This window comes from Lytechinus pictus, chromosome 5, assembly GCF_037042905.1.
Source record: "Lytechinus pictus isolate F3 Inbred chromosome 5, Lp3.0, whole genome shotgun sequence".
NCBI lineage: Eukaryota > Metazoa > Echinodermata > Echinoidea > Temnopleuroida > Toxopneustidae > Lytechinus > Lytechinus pictus.
The window spans coordinates 7,172,164-7,192,819 of NC_087249.1; the positions used below are offsets into that span (position 1 = coordinate 7,172,164).

Below are 20,656 nucleotides of genomic sequence, written 5' to 3' on the forward strand. Positions count from 1 at the left end.
CATGCACCCATTGGGTGTTTACAATTATGAATATGTACATTTGCAAACAATGTTACTCAAAAATATGAAATGAAAGATATTACAAAACTACCTCGTTACAAATGAAGTGGAAGCATGCAGATGTTTCATGATGACTTTTCCAACCCATCCTACTCCAAGCTTTTTATTTACCTTGTGGGTCTTTTTGCATAAAAAGTTAATATATTATTGTGAAATTCTCTTAGCATTGTATAGAAAGAGAATTGTTATTTCATTAGAGGGGGAATGTTGATTTGCATGGGATTATGCAACATGTTATTGTTGCTATGTTAGGTGAAAGGGAGCTTGGGGGTTAGCCTTCAGTCGCGGTCATCATACCATACAGGCCAGTAACATATTTTCTTCTTTCCCCAAGCCTTCTTTAATTACGGAGATTTATAAACCATATTTTTAGGGGGTCAAATAATTCATTTCTGTACAAATGACAGAAAGTAGTAAAAATATAGGTTGACCTTGGAGCTAATTTCTTTGTCTGCTCGATCGCGTTAATGAGGTCGGATAGGAATTTCAGAGAATTTTCTTATTAGGTTTAGCTCTGTTTTCGCCTATCTCAAGGTCCATGATTTTGTTTATGCAAGCAAAATCTTAGCTATCAAGTTGAATGATAACTCAATAGCTAAGATTCGATAATTCAATATTATTCTGATTATAGTTTCATAATTCTCATTATAAAGGAAATTCACACGTGATAGGTCACTGTAATTGACATACGACCAAGATCTCAAATATTGATGTTTCATGAACATGCAAGAATGATACATGTTATACATGAGAGCAATATTCTTCAGAATGTGTAATTTGACAATTACTAGTATAGACTTAGTATTTCATATCAGCATGCAAGCTGTGTTAGATGCCAGTCGTTGAATAATATGTTTTCGAGGTGTCATTATTTTTAGATTGATTTGTTGTTGTTGAGGTGTCGTTGACCGCACTCTTCCAAGTGTAAAGCAATTATTAAACAAATTGATTACAAGTATAACAAATAATTTTGTTTGTGTAAAGAAAGAAGACTGAAATGAGATTGTGACTTGCCATACTTTTCGGTAACTACCATGGAATTCTTGAATATAATTTGATGCTGAGCCCTTTTTACTCAGGTTTTACCATTAACACCAAGAATAATATTAAATCACTGTAAATATGAAAGCTTAAATGCACCGGCGCCTTGAACATCACTAAAATACAGACATCAAAATGCAAAAAAAGTATATTATAGAACCTCCCCATGTTTTGAAATAAATTTCTAGCATTGAATAAATAACAGACACACAGCTATATTGTGTAGACATATGCTTGTTGCATGACAAACCCATGCAACTTTTGATATCAAATATATAATGACTACATGTATATTGTATTATGAATTTATGAGCATGTACTACACATCAAATCAAGCAAATAAATTAGAAAAGCATGAATCATATCAATACTACATGTAATCAATTATTGTTTTTCTTCACTATTTCTTTGAATATGCATGTGCACAAATGTTAATTGAATGCACTTCAATGTGAAAAAATACATCTAAGAAAAGAATATGCGGGACTACATAGGATAAAAGTAGAAAGTTGATACAAGGATGAAAATATCAATGAGAGCAAAATGTTATGGCAAAATGGTAAAATGCAATCAATAAAGAATGTCATTTATTAATACAAAGCAGCATTAACAGACTCCTTTTTATGATAATGATTATGAAGTTATAACCGGCAACAATGCAAAAGCTTCCGACAAATCCTTTTGTAACTTTTTTTGCATCAAAATGCTTACCTGTGCCTAATCAAAGCAGGGTGATGTTCATGTAATGTATGGGATACAAGGCATATTAAATATTATTTAGTATTGCAGGAATGGGAGGGTCGGTGGCAGGGCCGGACAATCACTGTTAGTATGGTTATAACCAAATGATAATAATTCCTCTACATTAAGATCACACCAGGGCCCCGTCTTACAAAGAGTTATGATCGATCCAATCAATCGTATCTCTATGGAAATCCATCAGTGTCATAATTTCTTCTACAGGAAATTTGTAAAATGTCCTTTGTAAACAAAAGAGAACACACCAATTTGTCAAGAAATCAATGAATTTATGGATATACATTCATATCTAGAAAATTTTTGAACAAACAAGCATTGTATATGTTGACGTTGCTGGCCGTCCATAGTTGCAATGATCGGATCAATCACAACTCTTTGTAAGACAGGGCCCAGATCATTAAAATCTGGTCAGAATACATGTGTATTGTGTTAAATATTCATGCACCATGTTACCTAAAGCATGCCTGACTCAAATTCTAAAATAAAAATGCAGATGCTTAGTGGTCTACAGGTGAGTGTTTCATAAAGCTGTTCGTAAGTTATGAGCGACTTTAAGAACGACTGGTGATCCTTTCTTATGGTAAGTGGTATATTCATTACCGATGGTGTAGCGCGTAATAAAGGATCACCATTCGTTCTTAAAGTCGCTCTTAACTTACGAACAGCTTTATGAAACGGCCCCTGGGTCCTGACTGGTTGTAAATGAGACAGGGTGAAGTTGAAATGAGATAAAAAGTAAAAATAAAGTGAACACCCTCATCTGAACAACTTAAACATACTTTAACAAATGAAAATGAACTTTCAACACTTGAGTACACAAAAAAATGTTCAGATACATTTAATTTCTAAAAAATACATGTACATTACATCAAGTGAACAGATTTCTAAAAACTACCAGCCAAAACAAAATATCACCACGGCAGGGGAGTGATTAAGAATGTTTATTTCTTGGATAAAAATGGGAACAGATAAATAGCTGATGATTTAACATTATTTTAAATTCATTGTGAGCCTAGAAAAAATAAATGTCCATTCAAACATTTTGGCCAGTATTTGGCACCTAAGGCTTGTAAAATATAGATTAAAGAATGCTTACCTCCTTCTGTAGGACTTGAAAGTTGAACTTGGAAAGACTTCTCAAGTTCTGCGATATCATTATCTACAATGCTGATAGAGATGAAGGTATAGCGCTGCTGGTCGGAGAACTGAAGGATGCCTCCTGCACTCTTTTGATGATAAAAAAACATGAAAAGCATGACAAAAAAAACAATGAAGTATTTTTTTTTTAATATGTCACAGAAAGTTAGTGAATATGTATATGTTCATAGGCCCATATCCTGAACTCGGGTTTTAATTTAAACCCTAGTTTAAAGTTGAGGTTTAACTATGGAGAGCCAATTGGAGCACAAATCCCTTACAGTGCACATTCAATTTATTAACTCAAATGACACCCGAATTGTTAATAATTGTCGTGGAATGATAACTGAAGTATTTTTCTTCATTATGAAAGCAAAAGAAAACAAAATAGTAAACCTAAGAAATATACAATATAAACATAATTTTTGAATTTTTGGCTCCCCATAATTATAGCACAGAGCTAGACTGTGGTTTTAGTTACACCTGACTTCAGAATATGGGCCATAGAGTTTTACACACACAAAAATAAGTTGCTTTACTGAGCAAAGAGAGATATCAACAACAACAACAAATCATCATTGTAAGCAATATGGAAAATAAAGATGTAAAAAGTCTCATATTAATCCTACATTCTGATCGATAATTCACCTTGCCAAAATTTGTTCTAATATTGGTTTAAAAAAATCTCATTCCTGTTTTTTATCCTTTGTAGAGAATATCAATAGACATAACGGGCACAAAGGGCTAGTCGGCAGGAAAACCAGGATGGAAATTAAACTGGGTTAAAACTCCAAATGTATTTCAAATGAAGTACATTTAAATCATGACAAACGAGAAGTTTTTTGATTGCCAATTTGAAAAAAAAAAAAATAATAAAATGGTGATTATCAGACACAACTGAAACACGCTACATTCAAAGAACCTTACGAAAGCTGCTAGCTTACCACAAAGTCTATTGGATTCTTTCCGGCAGACACAGCAGAGCCGTCCACAGTCCGCCACTCCACCGTGATGTCCCCCAGCAACCCTTGGGCTCTGACTACAAGGAGCCTAGCCACACCCTCCTCCTCCCTCACCGTGGTCTCCACCAGCCCTAGGTCGGGAGACAGGAGAGGATCGGTCTGGTTCGGTGGCTGACCGACGGAAAATTGCAGGAGACCGTGTGGGTTGTCGCTGGACGGGATGGCCACTATGTTGGTGGCAGCGGTGGGATCGATGCTGGCCCCACTGGTGTTGGTCGATCCGATGAGGCCGTCATCGGAGAGCGGAAGTTCGGGTAGCAGGTAGACTATGAACTCCTCCAGCACTTCTGGAGCCAGGTCATCCACAGTAGTAAATGTGAAAGTCTAGAGAAAAAGGAAGTTGAAAGGTGATGAACATCTATATCAGACTTCCATCGAACCATGAGCAAAATTTTAAATATATAATTCAGTCATAGCTCAAAGATTAAGGAAATTGAATTGCACTGATAACATACAGATGTAAGTATAACTTAGAGTCGCACTTAAATACCAAGTTGCGTGAGGTATAAAAGGCATGACCCCAGTGGTCAGATCGTGCCAAGAGGACGCGCACTATTGATCGATAAGATTGTGTGTTGCATATCATGTATGCGTCAGCATTTAAGTGCGACTCTAAGTCCTACCTAAATCTTTGTGAAACACCCCCCAGATCTACATGTATAACTAAAGATTGCTCAGATATGATCAAAATAAACTAATGCCAATAGTTCATCAGTCACAAAGCTTGCTTCTTCTCACTTATCATAATAAGTGTACTTGCCTACATACAGCACCTAACACTAGCTAATCAGAGGCGTCAGAATTGAAGTACAATTAAGCAGCCGAGTAGCTACTAAGCTCTCTGCATTTCATGGAACAAATCCTGCCAGGTCCGTATTTACCTCCTCTGGGTTGACTACAGCACATAATGAATGTATATTTTGAGTAAGAAAATGAACACTCTAGTGTAGGATTCAAACCCTTCATCTTTGATAAAGAGTAAGCTCTTTTCTAAAAATTGAACTCCATAAAATGCATCATTTAGTGATGTGCAAAATAATACCTGTTCCCTGACACCATTCTCAAATACGACAGTGCCCGAGGCATTAACGAAGTCATCCTCTGCGATCGTATCTGTGGGCTGGAGACGTATTTCCCAAGGAATGGTGACAATGCCCTGGTCGCCACGGGAGCGGAGGACCCCACAGGTGAAACGAAGAGCCTCCGAGGAGGAAGTTGAAGCATTTGTGGACATGCATGGCCCAGAGAAACCGAAAAGTCCATTGGCATTATCACTTTTCAAGACTAGTGAGGTAAAGCAAAACACATTGAATTTCATGAAACATACATATATCAAATATGGATGGCTCCTTAAACATGAACAGGTACAATTGATCTTATCATCAATTGCAACTCTTTCATATATGGTTTTCCATAGACCATTAATTTGGAATACTTTATCAAAGGAACTTAAGGATAGTTGCTCTCTTAATGTTTTTAGGAGAAATTGTAAATACCAAATCATCACTACTTATTCATTTTTTATGTAATTATTATTCTGATTGTTTGTTTGGGTTAGTTAGGTAATTCTTTCCCCTTTTCTACTTTAATTGTTCAAATAATGTATTTTTTTATTTGGGTCGGCCGTACATAAGGTTAACTTCTTTTTGGCTGCTACCCTTTCAGTATAATACTTTATTTATGTCGATGTCTGATTTATTTCATGTTTGTACTATTTAAATTTTTTTTATGCTGAGAAAAGTAAATTGAATTGAATTGAATACATTTGATATTTGTAATGAAATTAATATCATCTTTCATGTTACAAGGCAAAGCTATCATAAACAACCCAAGAACTATCTTCAGATACTAAAAATGTTGATGGATCAAGGCACATCAAGCCTATTTAAATGTTGTTTCCTAATCATGCATAATATTGTGCATAATGCAGTACATGCATTTTGCATTTGATTATATGATTTGTGGAGAAATATTGAATAAAGACTTTCCTTGAAAAAAAATAATTACTGAGTCCCTAAAAAAACAACTGAACCAAAACAAACTCAAAATCTCCTTAATATTCACTTGAATCAATCGATTACCTGAGAGTAAAGCCACATCTCCACCGTCGCTGAGTGCAGCGCCCCCTCTGGCAGACATGAGAGACAGGGTGAACACCTCGTTCCCTTCGTCCTCCACATCCTGTACCGAGTTCACTTCCAGGTCAGCAGAGGTCAAACCGGGGGCAAAGGTCACAGTTCCTGAGATGGGAGTGACATCCTGGGCAACAGGGTTGTTTCGGAGTTCCATCATCTCTCTGGAAAACAGAACATGGAAGAGATTATTTCAGGGGTCGTTTCACGAAGCTATTCTTAAAGTTATAAACAATTTTACAAATGACTGGAAAGTAAAATACTCATGAGGAAAAATCATTGTTAGACGAGATATACCCCAGTTTTGAAGCTGCCGTTTATCGTTTAACCCTGGTTCAGCGCTCAGGCTTGCCTGCGGAGGTGAAAGGTTACATAAGAGGGGTTAACCGCAGAATGACGATCCCAGCAAACTCTTCTTGCCATCATTTTTATTCTCTTTAATAGTTTCCTTATTTCTGGGTCAATTTTCTTCGTTTGAAATTGAAACTTAACATTGGATATCTAAATACAATATGCCTTTGAAAACTTGATTAAATATCAAATACAGCATTTTCATTCCGAAGGACCTACTGCAGGCAGAGCTGCTATTACGTAATATCACAGTATCACTTGCCTGCAGAGGTGAAAAGTTAGATAAGAGGGATTAAATTGGTCATGCAGGGTTGAAAATGCTTCGAAATGAAATAACATGGATCCTCTAACGAGGTATTTGTAGTTTGGGTATGAAACGCAGTTTAGGGTCTGAGCAGCGGTCATCTCCCCAACGAGGGTTTGACGTAATGCTGAATTGTGATCTTAAGAGCTTACTACATTAGCAAAAGCAATTTAGTATTGCAAAGCTACATGTACATGTCTCTGCAACTATTTCAAACTAAATGTCACACTTTACATCGCAATTAACACACCTTATTGGCGTCAAGAAAATAGGACTTATAAATGAACATCAGTGTGCCTCATGGGTTATACATGTAGCTAACATCAAATACTCAAAAAGACGATGACCAGTGACTCCAGTGAGTTCAGAGATCATCTGGCCAATGCATTTACTACAGTGTCCAGCATATGAGCGCACAAGCAGCATGCACAATGCATATAACCCTGCCAAGGTTTTGCCATTGAATCTTATTATTTGGTATGCTCTGTCAGTGCGTGGTGAACTTGCCCACCCCGGTAGTCAGGGACTTAACCTGATTTAAAACCTGGGGATCATTTCATCAACATTTTTGTCCAACAAGTTTTCTTGATTTTGATTGACTAAGCACTTTTACTATGGTAACTGTTGGATAAAATGAGACTTGTTGGATAAAACATCTGACAAGTCCTTTTATGAAACGCTACCCTGCATGACTGATAGTATCATTCCATTTTGGTATGACGGGTGACTTCTCACCTCTCTTGAAGAACACTGTTGTATATCCTGACATCCTGTAGCATCCCGGTGTACAGCTCACTCCCGGGTCGAGAAGCTCCAACGTACATCTGACCATCACCATCCAGAACAACATCATCAAGGACACTGTACAGAATAGCAACAGCAAGAAAGAATTTTATCAATAGAATTCTGACGTGAGCTTGATCCTTTGTAGGATAATGTTAACCCCTTTGGTGGTATTCTGATAGCCAAGGGCCCCATCTTACAAAGAGTTATGATTGATCCAATCAATCGTAACTCTATGAAAATCCATCAGTATCATAATTTTTTCTACAGGGAAGCTGCAAAATGTCCTTCATAAACAAAGGAGAACACACCGAACTGTCAAGAAATTAATTAAATTATGGATATACATTCATATCTAGAAAAAAAATTGAGCAAACATGCATTGAATATGTTGACTTTGCTGGCTTTCCATAGTTGTGAGAGTTGCGATTGATCCCATCAGTCTTTTTGTAAGACGGGCCCCTGGTCTAGTTGAACCTGGATTAACTTTGACCAAATTTGTACGGAGTGCCAGTTGTCCACTCATTCGTCAATTAAAAACTTAATCTCATCCTGCTGCAAAAAGTGAAGAATTTGAAAATACAAAAATATTATGAATTTTAATTAATTTATTGATATACTATAATTGCAACAAATATGGAAGAAAAATTATGAAGCCCAGCATTCCAAAGAAGTGTGGTTTCAAATTCTAGTTTAGACTTGAGTTAAACCTACATGTAGGTTTATTAAATGTACTTCTAACTGGAAATCATTCATTTGTACTATGTTAGCAAATTGTTGTTTTATTGCAATTATAATAATAATAATGATAATAACGGTATATTTCCCCAGGGTAGCCACTTCAGTTCCGAAAACTGTTCTCCCAGTGGGCCCTACTATTATTATTACCCAGCTAAGCTAGGCTACCGATTCAGGTGCACACAGTCTTTTTAGGAATAATTTCCTGCCGGTACCCATTTACCTCACCTGGGTTGAGTGCAGCACAGTGTGGATAAATTTCTTGCTGAAGGAAAACACGCCACGGCTAGGATTCGAACCCATGACCCTCTGTTTGAAAGGCGAGAGTAAGAACCACTAGACCACAGCGCGCCCACTTATTATTCTAGAGACATCATGTATTTATCAGGTAAACGAATATTGATGTTATCACTTCAGTTCAATTGAATTCAATTCACTTTTATCACTTTTTATCACAAAAAGCAGTATCTTTGATCAATTTATCCTCCCACAATATACTTACAGATCCTCTGCGATTGCTGAACCATCGACGTACAGGTTGACTCGAAGCCTCTGGTTATCCACTGTGGCTACAACAAAGTGCCATGCACCGTCCACCAGCTCCAAATCGAATCGAGTTATTCCCAAGACAGAGTTCGTCTGAAAAAAAAAACATCTTATATATTAGGAATTCAGGAAATGCAATAAAAACAAAATTGTGTCAGTGAATTATGTAAATTGTCAAAGCATTTTGTTCTAACAAGGTCAAATGAACAAAAAATAAGAATAATTTCAATACAAAGAAATGTATTTTTTTAAAAGCTAAACCACAACCATTTTGTTCAGAAAATAAGTACATTTACATATCACACTATGTACATAATTGGTGTAGTTTTGAATGATTTTTCAAGATCAAACTTTTTTCCCCTGTGGTCACTAGTAAGAGAAGCAGATAAATGCAGTCATGCATACTTTAGTGAACACTTGTATAACAGGGCCACCTGTCCATAAAGACCACAACTGATTTCCCTTGAATAGTTTTCCCCATTGAAACATGTACTATAGGAACCTGTCTAAAGAGACTACATATTAAAAGAAACAAATTAGTCTTTACACTCTCCCTCAATCAGTATATACATGATTGCCATAACATTATTAAAGGGATACTACAGGCTTCAAACTGTGGTAAATTATTTTTTTAAGGAAAGAGGGCTGTACTTTGCACAGGGCTTTAGTCCATAAAAACAAACAAAATCACCATTTTCCATAAAAAATAATATGTATGGGTTTTTGTCATTTCAGCGATGTAAACTTACCACTGCTGCTGAGGAGTAGCGCAGCTCCAGGGAGGTGGTCCTGGATTGGACGCCAAGCCTGAGGCCATAGTAAGTGATACCAGCAACAGAGGAAGACACCTTTGAGATGATGAAGCCATCGGATCCCTGGTTAGGGCGCACCCAGGCACTCAGGGTAAACCCTGCAGCGGTGTCGGTGCGGGAGGGGTGGTAGACTTGGGGTATGGTCATCAGTGACACTAAAGAGAAAAGAAAGAAGTAGACAGTCGTATTGTGTTCCAAAGAGGGGCTGGTAACTGTTCTCAAGTACAATTATAAATAAAATCGCATCTCACGTAAAACACACCAACAGTTATCAAAATGACTAATTTTTTGCCATGCAACATTTTTTTTCTTCCTTCATACATTTTTTTGTAAAGTAAAATATGACTTTCAAAAGGAATAGGAATTGCCAATTTGGCAAGAAATACGGCTTTCTCAATCATTTTTCATCAGATTTTCTGATTATAATTCATGAACATGATGATGGAGATAAGCAGAATATGTGAGGGCATGGATTAAAAACATGCAGTCACAAACTCCTTTGGTATCAGCATTTGAATCGTGATTCTTGGGTGAGGTTTTAAAGTGCTCTTGCCGCTGACTGACATGCTTTACCCATTTACCCCTAACATCTAAAATCTCCATGGGCAATGTACTTGGACCATCCATTCCTCGGAGGCAACATGTTAAGTTAATAGTACAACAATTCAATAATTTAATAAGGCTCCACGCCTTTGGAACTCCCTCCTTTCTTTGCTCTGTGAAATTAAGAACATTGAATCGTCTTCTTCAAATCGTCTCTCAAACTCACTTATTTCAGCAGATGTGTTGTAATTAGCTTAATTGGATGAGCCTGCAACTATGAATGTTATTAACAGACATATGGCGTAATATACATGCTGTGGATAATCGTCATCATCATCATACTTTTTAGTGAGGTACAATATTTGTGTACAATTTGAATTGATTTACCACTGAATAACAGAGTTGTGTTCTTCTTGATTTATTTCTGACTTACATATTTGGCCGCTGAAGGAGTAGACGGGTGTGCCAGTATACTGACGCTGTTCCCCAGTCACAAGACTTACTCCATTAGACGGATTGTATTCACCAAGGAAAAGAAGGTCGATGACGGTAGGAAGGTTTCCTGAGATGGCATCTGAGTAAAGCTCCCAAACAGCCTGTCAAGAAAGAAAATAGATGTTAACTTTTTCCCCTCTTCATCTTTTCATTTTCCGTGGTCGGCCCTTTTGGCATAGTCAAGTTTTTAACCCTTTGCCCGCTTTCTTCGAACAAGAGTCACATACAGCAGACTGCCAACTTCGACTCAAGTCACATTTCATTCACAATACACACAGAGTGCATCAAGCCCATGTACATACACACAAACACCATAGTGATGTGCACATTGCTTTGTGCAGTGTACACACAAAGTTTTTCCTTACAATAAACCAATGAAAAGTTATTGCGAGTTAAATCAGCCGAGCCCGTGCATACTCCTCTTAAGGTTACACCCTAAAATAAATGGGGCACGGATGGATTATGTCCATGGCGGGCAAAGAATCAATATCAATATTCTAATTTTTTTGATAAAATGTTCCTCAGCCATTTAATTTTTGGAGCAATAAAGTTCCTTACCATCTTCCAGAATTCTTGACTGTTTGAAAAAATGTGAAGTCCAAATTCTAAATGACAACCCCAAAATATCAGTTATGCCATAATATCACATGTAAACAAGATACTTCTCATGTCACATTAACAAAGACTAATGGAAAATGTTATTTCCATTTTTTAAGCATATTGGGTGAAAATTTGGATTCTTGGAAACTGAATGCCATTTAAAAACTGGTAAATCATCAACCCAACTTGATTTCACAACTAGCACACAAGCAGAACTTGATGGATCTCTTTCCAAACTCGGTTCCATGATATTGCTCTGGCGACAACTACTCTGCTATAAATTCCACACACTAATCTGATGACTTATTTCAACCCTGGATTTAACCTTATACCCTACCCTAAACCTTACCAAAAACCCTATTGCAACTCTGTCTCTAAACCTACAGAGACAAAAGGGCCGTCTGCATCAGCCCGAGCTTTCAAATTAGCGCGCTATTTCTGATCAGGCCAATTATCCCGATCTGAACAATCTCGAGATTATTTGTAATGGAAACGCAATTATCGCGCTAGTTTGTAGGATTAATCTCAAGATCGCAATCCCAAGTCAACTTGGGATTATTTGCAAAATAGCGCGCTATTTACGAATTATCCCGCTAATTCACAGGTGCAGACGCACTCGGTATTATCTATTCACGACGTCAGACCATAATGCATCAATGTCTCACTCGAGCAGGAATTGCTCTTCTTGCGATGGTAGAGACAGGGTTTCTTGAATCTCGAGATTAATCGCGAAGAGGGCCGATTGGGCTAAAATCTTGAGATTGAGCAAACTCGGGCTGGTGCAGCACCGTCTAATATGAAGCCCAGAGCCATGGGTGTCAGCGCAGAGGATTATCCTTTGTTCATGGGGGGGGGGGGGCATCTATTGTTGCATTCCCCCTAAACACAAGAGATAATCCTCTGCTCTGATGCCCATGCCCGGAGCAATTGTCTCAGGAGCAAACGTCACCGCGTCACCCTAAACTCACCCCAACAGACCCTGACGTCCCCTGGAGCCTCTGCACAGTGAAGGTGGCTGTTGTCAAGTCCTCGTCGCCGGGGTAGAAGTCTTCGGCGACGTCTTTCTCCCTGGAGGACGACGAGAAGGCCAGGACCCCGTACGGGTCGTCGTTCACCAAGATCTCGATGGATGCCGACAGGGGCTGGCTTGTCGATAGTCTTCCTCCACCTGAACGAAGAAGTGTAGTGATCAGTGAGTGGTGACCAGCATGCAAGCACAGACTCGCATTCGACACTTGAACCAAAACCAAGTCTAGAGAGAAGACTAGACTCCACACTCTCTTGGCTGTGTCAAATAAGAGCCAGCCGCAGTACGTGGTGACTCAAGTCTCACTACTTCAGACTCTACAATATGCAGTATACAAATTGCGAAAATAATGGGTCTGTGCCTGCAGACTAAGTGGTCACCGATGGTGGATACGCTGGTGCCCTTCAAACACTTCTGATTCTGATTAGCACTGAATCATCTTAGACCACAACTGATCCCCCCCTCCAATAATGGTAAAAACAGACATTTTTATGAAAACCCATACTTATAGTTATAGTTATACGAATAGTTCATGCCAGCAGATTGAGAGAAAAAATTTGCACATACAGAGGATTTTAATGTAATGTTGTTTACTTTCAACAACTTGAAAATGGCTGATGACGACACATAAATAATATTCAGCCATTTCGTGGTACAGATGAGCAGGGCACCCATCTCCTACAGAGTGTGACCGATTAAATTCAATGTCCAAAGCTAACATTTCTATTTTTTCTCAATGCAAAACACAAATGTCTTAGCATATTCCTCTCAAGAGAAGCCATTTTGTTCTTTATATTACATCAGTTTGAAAAATCAGAATGTACCTTATTTTTTTTAAAGAGGAACAGTGTGTATGAATTCTTTATGATGAATTATAGAGTTATTGGCCTTCCAGTTTTGATTACCGTAATTGAATCAATCCCAATCTTAAATACAAGGTGGTTCACAAACCCCTAGGCCTTACGCCTGACTTCGCGATCAATAGAATATGCAACATGATCTTTTGACCCCTTGATGACCTTTGACCTTATCATCTTATGAACACATGCGTGGTATTACCCAATGATTATTTTAACCAAGTGTAAACATACAGTAATTAATGCAGAAATAAAGAAATGAGAGCAAGTTGAACAAAACTTGAAATAAGGATGGAAATGACCTATCATATCAAGCAACATATGACTGGACATACCATCTGTACTTGTCAGCGTAAGCAAGAAGTTTTCATTGAACTCTGGGATGCCATCGGCCAGCGTCCGGAGGGCGATAGTTCCTTGGATCTGACTCGCCGCAAACTCTACGTAACCCCTGACCTCCTCGAAATCCTCGTTATCAGAGAGCAGGGATGAGGTGTTGGTCGTCACGACCCAATTCACCTGAACAATTCCAAAGCTTCCACGCTCTCTTACAACTCTGTTGGGTGAAGCACACAATAATCCACATCACACATATGAATGACCATTTTCGGACCTTGGTAATGGGTAAGAAATACTCCATTTTTTCAAAGGAAAAACACATGTAGGTTGATGATCTGGGAATGGAACATGGCTCCCATTATTAGACAGTGGAAAAAGCAGGGTGTGGATTACTTTTAGGAGTGAAAGGATATTATAGTTGTGGGTAATCGAAAGATGAACAACAATCAAGCTTTTTTAGCATTTGAGTTCATTTCACATCTCCAAAGAATGTTGTATTGTTCCCCCCCCCCCCATCAGGGTGCAACCAACTCTTCATTTTATTAAACATACACGATGCATAAAAGAACTTCGGATTATCAAACCAAAGTTCTCTCTCCCTCGCTCTTTCCATCTTGTCACTTACACAAAGTTCAGGACTGATTCCTCATTGGTTACAACATCTTCAACTGGATCTTGGAAGCTGAACACACCTCCTGGGTCATCGTTAGCTTCTATGGTTACGATTGCTATGCCAGAGCCATAAACTACAATATCACCTGCATGGACATAATAAGATATAAGTTACTTTGTTATCAGCTATTTTCAAAGATTATTTACAGACATATACAGATGTAGATCATAGACGCCCTCCCTCTCCCCCCTCATAAATTCCCTCTCCATCTTCCGAAATGTAGCATTTCTGTATTCACACTACGCAACTACATTGTACAAACATCAATTTTAAAGGAGACAATTTCACTGAGGTTAAAAAAAAAGACGAGAATCATTAGTTCAAGCAATATGATAGCAATCTTAATGAATTCTTAATAATAAGGAACAGTGAGCATTTCAGAAATTATGTATAGATTCTGTAACTACAAACAGGGACCTAATGTGGTTTGTGGAGGGGAGTTCAAAGACTGCTAAGAAAGCTTGAATTTTTTAATTAACAACCAGAAGACCAACAGCTTACGGTATTGAGAATAAATGTACATGCCTGACAAAAAGGGTTCCAGTGTATTGACTTGGTTTTGAACCCGGGTCATCGGAATTATTAGCCCATCCTACTTAATCATTGTGCCTATCCTTGAAAATGTCATCTACAAAAAAGTATTAAGAAACAGATAAAGTTCCACACTTCAAGCAAAACACCTCTCTCTTACCGACTGGGTTGAAAAGCTGAACCGTGAACGTTTCCGAATCTTCAGGTTCTGCATCCTCCAAGATCAGGAGATCGATAGTGGCCGTAGTGACCCCGACAAGGAAGCTCAGCTGGCCACTTGTCTCTGCAAAGTCACCTCTGGATGACAGGGCCGTGCCCGGTAGGGTTCGGAAGTCAACGGTTGCTGCAGTGTCTCCGCTGCTGTTCCGCAAGACGGTCAGGGTCACGACACCAGGCTCACTTACAGTTACATTGACAGGATCTTAGGAGAAAAAAAATACAACTTACTTCATGGCATTCTTTCTGTCTTTCTAAACGATATTAGTATTTAGATATTTAGTAAAATTCAAAATGCATGTATTCAATAGACAGAAACCACGACAATTACTCCAGATTGGAATGTCTGTGTTGGTTTTATTTACCGTTGGATGCGAGAGCAGAAGGGGGGCGGTCCTGTATTTGGCTCCCAAAAATGATATACAAAGTTGATATTTTCTTGTATATTCTATTCTGATTATATTTTATTGTATTTATACTGTGGAGGAAATAAATGAATTCAAATTAATCAGTCCTTAACAATGATATGGAAAAAAGGTATTAAAAGGCATGAAAATGCAGAAATGACTACAATGGAAGTAATAAAATCATTTTAAAGACTGAAAACCAGTGTATACAACATTTGTGTATGATGTTTGATCATTACAAAAGATTTTTTTAAATAACAAACAAGTTCAAATATTCATACTTTTAGCATTTCAAACCCTGATTTACAGGTCTACTGTTCAATCTATGGAACCATCTAGAACTGGCATAGATTTTGCATGCATACATTTGAGACAAAATTATGGCAACATGATTTACCTTCAAAGTAAACAGCATCATCATTCTTATTGATGTTGAGAGTGGCTGTAGTAGGGGCCCCAAGACGGCTTCCTCCGATTGGGTTGGACAGACTGACTGTAAAACTTTCTGATCGTTCGGGAATCTAGGAAGGATATACAATGTCAATTTGTTAAACCATTGAACAATGGAATATTTAAAAACCCATTTGATCAGCTTTTATTTAAATTGGCAACATCAATCCTTTTCTGTCATTCTAAATGTTTCCACTTTCATATTAAAGGAACAACAATATTGAAGATTCTATTTCATTGCTGAGTTAATAATTATTTACCTTTCAAAAGTTGTTTGCACTGAAAAAAAAAATGCAAAGAAAATGGACATGGTATGCTTATCATTTTTTTATATCATTTTTTTATATCATTTTTTTTATATCATTTTAGGGTCTCTGATTCAAAAGAAATGAGGCCAAACTACAAAATATAGTCACTTAGTGATTAATAGGTTCTTAAAGAATAAAAGATTGAGATAAAATTGGATCATATAACTGATTTGAAATTTTAAGTGAAGCATGTCAGAGTAAAAATGTGAAAACTCATTTAGACCCAAATTCACGAGAAATTATGAAAGATAAAAGTAAAATAAATTTTGAGAATTTTGTATATGTTACTTTATTTACTGGAATATAACGAAGCCAAAATCTAACCTTCTTAAAAAAAAACATTGATAATATACCTGATCATTGCGAGCTGTGATAGAGATGTACTTGAGACTCTCTCCCTGTCCAAACGTGACAATACCCTGGGTAGGAACAAGGTCAAAGAATGATCCTGCAGGTGCCACATTCCATGACACAGAAGCTTCTCCGAAGGTACCTCTTGACCGCACCACCGCAAACTGAGCTGTTTGGTTGTTACTGCTGGTGCTCTCATCGATGTAGATCAAGGCTGGGTCATCTTGGAATTCAACAACACCATAGGGATCATCATTGCCAAGGACGGTAATCTCTATCGTAGTGCGGTTGCCAAGTTTGCTGGCAGGGCTGCCAAATGGGGAGAGAGTCAGGAAGAACGTTTCATCCAATTCCGGGGTGCCATCAGCAACCGCTGCAAGGGTGATGGTGTAGGTATGGACACCGGGTGGAAACTCTGCCAGGCCCTGGGCACCAAAGAACTCTGCGCTTCCGCCACCCTCGATGGAGAAGATAACGCTCCTCTGGACTAGGCTTCCACCGTTACGTTCCACTCTGATCTGGACGACATCTCCGCCTTCTGAGATGATGTACGGTCCTGCTGTAGAGGCGGAGAACTCAAAGCTACCACCTGGGTTGTCATTTTCGAGGATGGTGATGGTGGCGATTGTGTCTCCAGCACGGAGAAGCTGGTTCTCTGGTGATACTTGGTATAGTTCCACACCGAACATCTCGTCTGTTTCTGCTAGCTCATCGGATAAGATTTCAACTGTCAGAACCTGCATAGCCTCACCTAAATGATGAAAAAAAGGAGACAAAAACAGCTAAGATTGAAAGAAAGATTGCTAAATTGATAAGCATTTTTATTGATGTATCTTCTCTTGTGGGACAAACCAAAGACATGGGGGACAACAGTGAGCTAACCATATGTCCATAAAAGACAACTGGTCAAAGCTGGCAACCTTCTCTACATACATGTAAAGTATAGAAAACAAGATGCTTGAACATCAACAATATCCATGATCCTGTGAGACAAGGGTTTGTGATGGATTGCTAAAACGAAAAAAACAACATCCTGATAGGATTTTTTTTCAGAGTTCTGAACACAAAGCACATGAAACGATGGTCTGGGCTGGTCATTGCCATTTGGCAAATGACTGCACACCTTTCAGTCTAGATCAATCAAATACATGTATGATATTAATATTCCAAAATAATAATAAAAAAATTATAATCACTTATGCCTCTCCTTACCTGGGGAAAATCTGACAGATCCATTGGGGAAGCCATAGTCAGCATCAGAAGCAACATTCCCAGATCCTGGGGGATCAACAATCCTCCACAGCACCACCGCTTCTCCCGATGTACCCTCTCTGGTCAAATTCAGTGATAGCTGCAGAAGAGAGAATGTATGGAGAGGGTTGAATCATTGCAAATATTGATGTTTTTTAGTGGGAATATTTACCTCAGTGAAAAAAATACAAAAGGCTGAAAAAAAACTTAGCAAATAAGAATAATAAACAGACATGTTTATAAACAAAATATTCATCCATCAGTCCTACTCCCAATCCATTTTTGAAATTTATACTTAGGCACATGCTTGATTCAAGCAGCTTCTCCTTGAAATAACTTGGTGAGAGTCAAAATTTATGTGTAGTCCCATATGTTACTTTCTGTGTACAGTCCAGGTATCATAATTGGCAAATTAGTGAAAAGCTTACCCATTTGATAATTCTAAAATCTAAAATCCATGTTATGTACCACTTATTCATATCTCGAAGTTGCTTTTGAACATATCTGTTCTTATTACAAATGCAAGACACAAACTCCAATGCATTTTCATCTCCATAGAAATAAATAATGAGTATGTGCCATAGACCAGTAGTGCTGAGCATACATGCATGAAGCATTTAAAATAAGATCAATACTTACTTCGTAAGGATTTGGACCCTGTGGTTCCTGAACATCCACAACCAAGCCCAACGTAGTAAAGCCAATCTCTCCATTAGCAATAGCTGCTGTTACAGGAAGAGATACCATGACCTTTGACCCGATGCGAGGGCTGGTCGGTGGCAGGATGGGAGTTGGACTGAGCAACGACACATCCACCAGTGTGATTACGAACTGTGCTCCGAGACTCAGAAAAGCATTGGCCTGGATCGGAACCTCAAAGCGATGGACAGAGGTGCCATCAAGGAATACCGTTGTACTACTGCCTGCAGTCTCTAGGACATCTGGGGGGGGAAACAAGAAAATTGGAGAAAAAACATGACAGAGAAAACTTTAGTTTATATTACCAATCAAACCGCAATATCAAAAGGACTGAGCTTATTTCATACAAGAATCTCCTCAAAATCATAGAGGCCATTCCATGTTTTTTTTCTCTCTCTCTCTTTATTTTTCTGTTATTCCTTTGTCCCATACAACACAGAACTATTTTTCATATTGATTGTTATGGATATGTAATCGAGTCAAGTTAAGTATTGGTTCTTGTTCCCCTTCTGGTACTACACGAGGATCACAATCAATGAAGAAAATATATTTTCTTTTTTTATATAAAAAAAAATGTCCCTTACGACACAGATAGGAAATGCCCATAATCATCATCAAATTTTAATTTTGACCATATGTTGAAAGAACGTTACACAAATTATTTCCATACATGATTTATCAGTGAATACTTTCCTTTTAAGCCAACCAGTAAGATCACATCCTGTGCAAAATATGTCAATGCAGAATCTGTAATATAGTTCAAACACTCACTTTCGGTTTCATCTGCAGATCCATCCATCAGAATATATGATGCGTTGAAGGTGACAACCAGATCTCCAACTCTTCCTCCGCTTCTCGTCATGAGGAGCTGCAATTTCCTAGGCTGAGGACTGACCACGATGGACTGGTCACTGTCTGAAGAGAACTGCAGGACTCCGTAAACGTCATCGCTGTCACGGACAACCAATGTCCCCTCTATGACACCATCAACCCTGGCCCCTCCCGTGACAGTTTCGGGCAGGAGCTGGACGATGTATACCTCAGCTTCCTCTGGGATACTGTCCTGAGGAATCGGGATGGTGAGCTCCTGGGACCGCTGCCCATCCTGGAATCGGACGATGCCGGAGGATTCTTGAGTCTGCGAGGTGTTGAGCAGCACTCGGTACCCGACGGTCACCTCTCCGAAGGCACCTCCCGTTCTCAAAACCACAAAGTCTCTCACAATCCGTGTTGTTTCCTCATCGACCACTACGTACAGAGATCCCGAAGAATTGAAGGAGAGGACGCCATTGTGGTCATCATTTGCACGGATTCGCGCGACAGTACTTGATGGAGAAGCAATGACTGCATTATCGGATGGGTTGATCAAGGTGATGACAATGTCTTCACTAAGTTCAGGGTTACTATCTGGTAAAATCACAATGTTGATAGGCATCTTGGTTTCACCTGATAAAAAGATGATACTGCCGTTGGTCGCTATATAGTCCACTAAAGTCTCGGCACCACTGGGTGTCAGGTAGTAATTCACAGTGACCAGACCTCCGACAGGACCAAGACTTGTCTCGCCATCTGCGGCCAATCCTCTCAGGACCTCGACAAAGACATTGCCAGCATCCTCATCAAAGACGTAGAGAGGCTGGGCAAAGCGCAAGGGACTATCATTCTCCTCTATGATCACTTGGATAGACGAGGTCGAAGAATTGAGCAGAGCACCACCGGTCACACTAGTCAATACAATATTAAAAGTCTCTTCATTCTCAGGAACCTGCATCATACAAAAACAAATAATGATTAAAATGAATTAAATTCCTTGATGAATTACAATATCACTGACATTATATAGATGAGTAATCAATAAAAATAGCTCAATACTTACGCCGGATTTAATTTGATATTCAACAAGGAAGTTGCCTCATTTTCCTTCACAAATTTCATCAAGGAATGTTACTATAACTCATTTATAATATATAGCATTCATGAGGCGCCAATTATCTAGTTGCCTATTCAGTGGCACACTCCACTTTAGCTCAATTTTTTTGCAGCAACTGAAGCTAAAGCCGGGAATTTATCCTGCCGGGTACCTATTTTACTCACGTGGGTTGAGTACAGCACAATGTGGATCAATTCCTTATCAAGTATATTATGGCATGACTGAGATTCGAACCCACAACCCTCAGTTTCAGAGTTTGGAGACTAATCCACTAGGCCACAACGCTCCACATAG

The 20,656-nt window shown here is 38.6% G+C and overlaps 1 protein-coding gene across 1 annotated transcript in view; it reads right to left on the minus strand.

Annotated features, from left to right (window-relative positions):
- Positions 1–20,656, minus strand: part of LOC129261871 (adhesion G-protein coupled receptor V1-like) — a 114,024-nt gene that overhangs the window by 83,132 nt on the left and 10,236 nt on the right. The window contains exons 6-22 of the mRNA XM_064099714.1: positions 19,204–20,197; positions 18,373–18,674; positions 17,695–17,833; positions 16,485–17,233; positions 15,771–15,894; positions 14,911–15,171; positions 14,172–14,304; positions 13,543–13,763; positions 12,292–12,491; positions 10,662–10,824; positions 9,623–9,840; positions 8,830–8,966; positions 7,542–7,667; positions 6,101–6,315; positions 5,062–5,303; positions 3,942–4,343; positions 2,957–3,086 (exon numbers count right to left, since the gene is read on the minus strand). Of these exons, the coding sequence (XP_063955784.1) occupies positions 2,957–3,086; positions 3,942–4,343; positions 5,062–5,303; positions 6,101–6,315; positions 7,542–7,667; positions 8,830–8,966; positions 9,623–9,840; positions 10,662–10,824; positions 12,292–12,491; positions 13,543–13,763; positions 14,172–14,304; positions 14,911–15,171; positions 15,771–15,894; positions 16,485–17,233; positions 17,695–17,833; positions 18,373–18,674; positions 19,204–20,197 (4,756 nt within the window). The remainder of the gene's footprint in view (positions 1–2,956; positions 3,087–3,941; positions 4,344–5,061; positions 5,304–6,100; positions 6,316–7,541; positions 7,668–8,829; positions 8,967–9,622; positions 9,841–10,661; positions 10,825–12,291; positions 12,492–13,542; positions 13,764–14,171; positions 14,305–14,910; positions 15,172–15,770; positions 15,895–16,484; positions 17,234–17,694; positions 17,834–18,372; positions 18,675–19,203; positions 20,198–20,656) is intronic.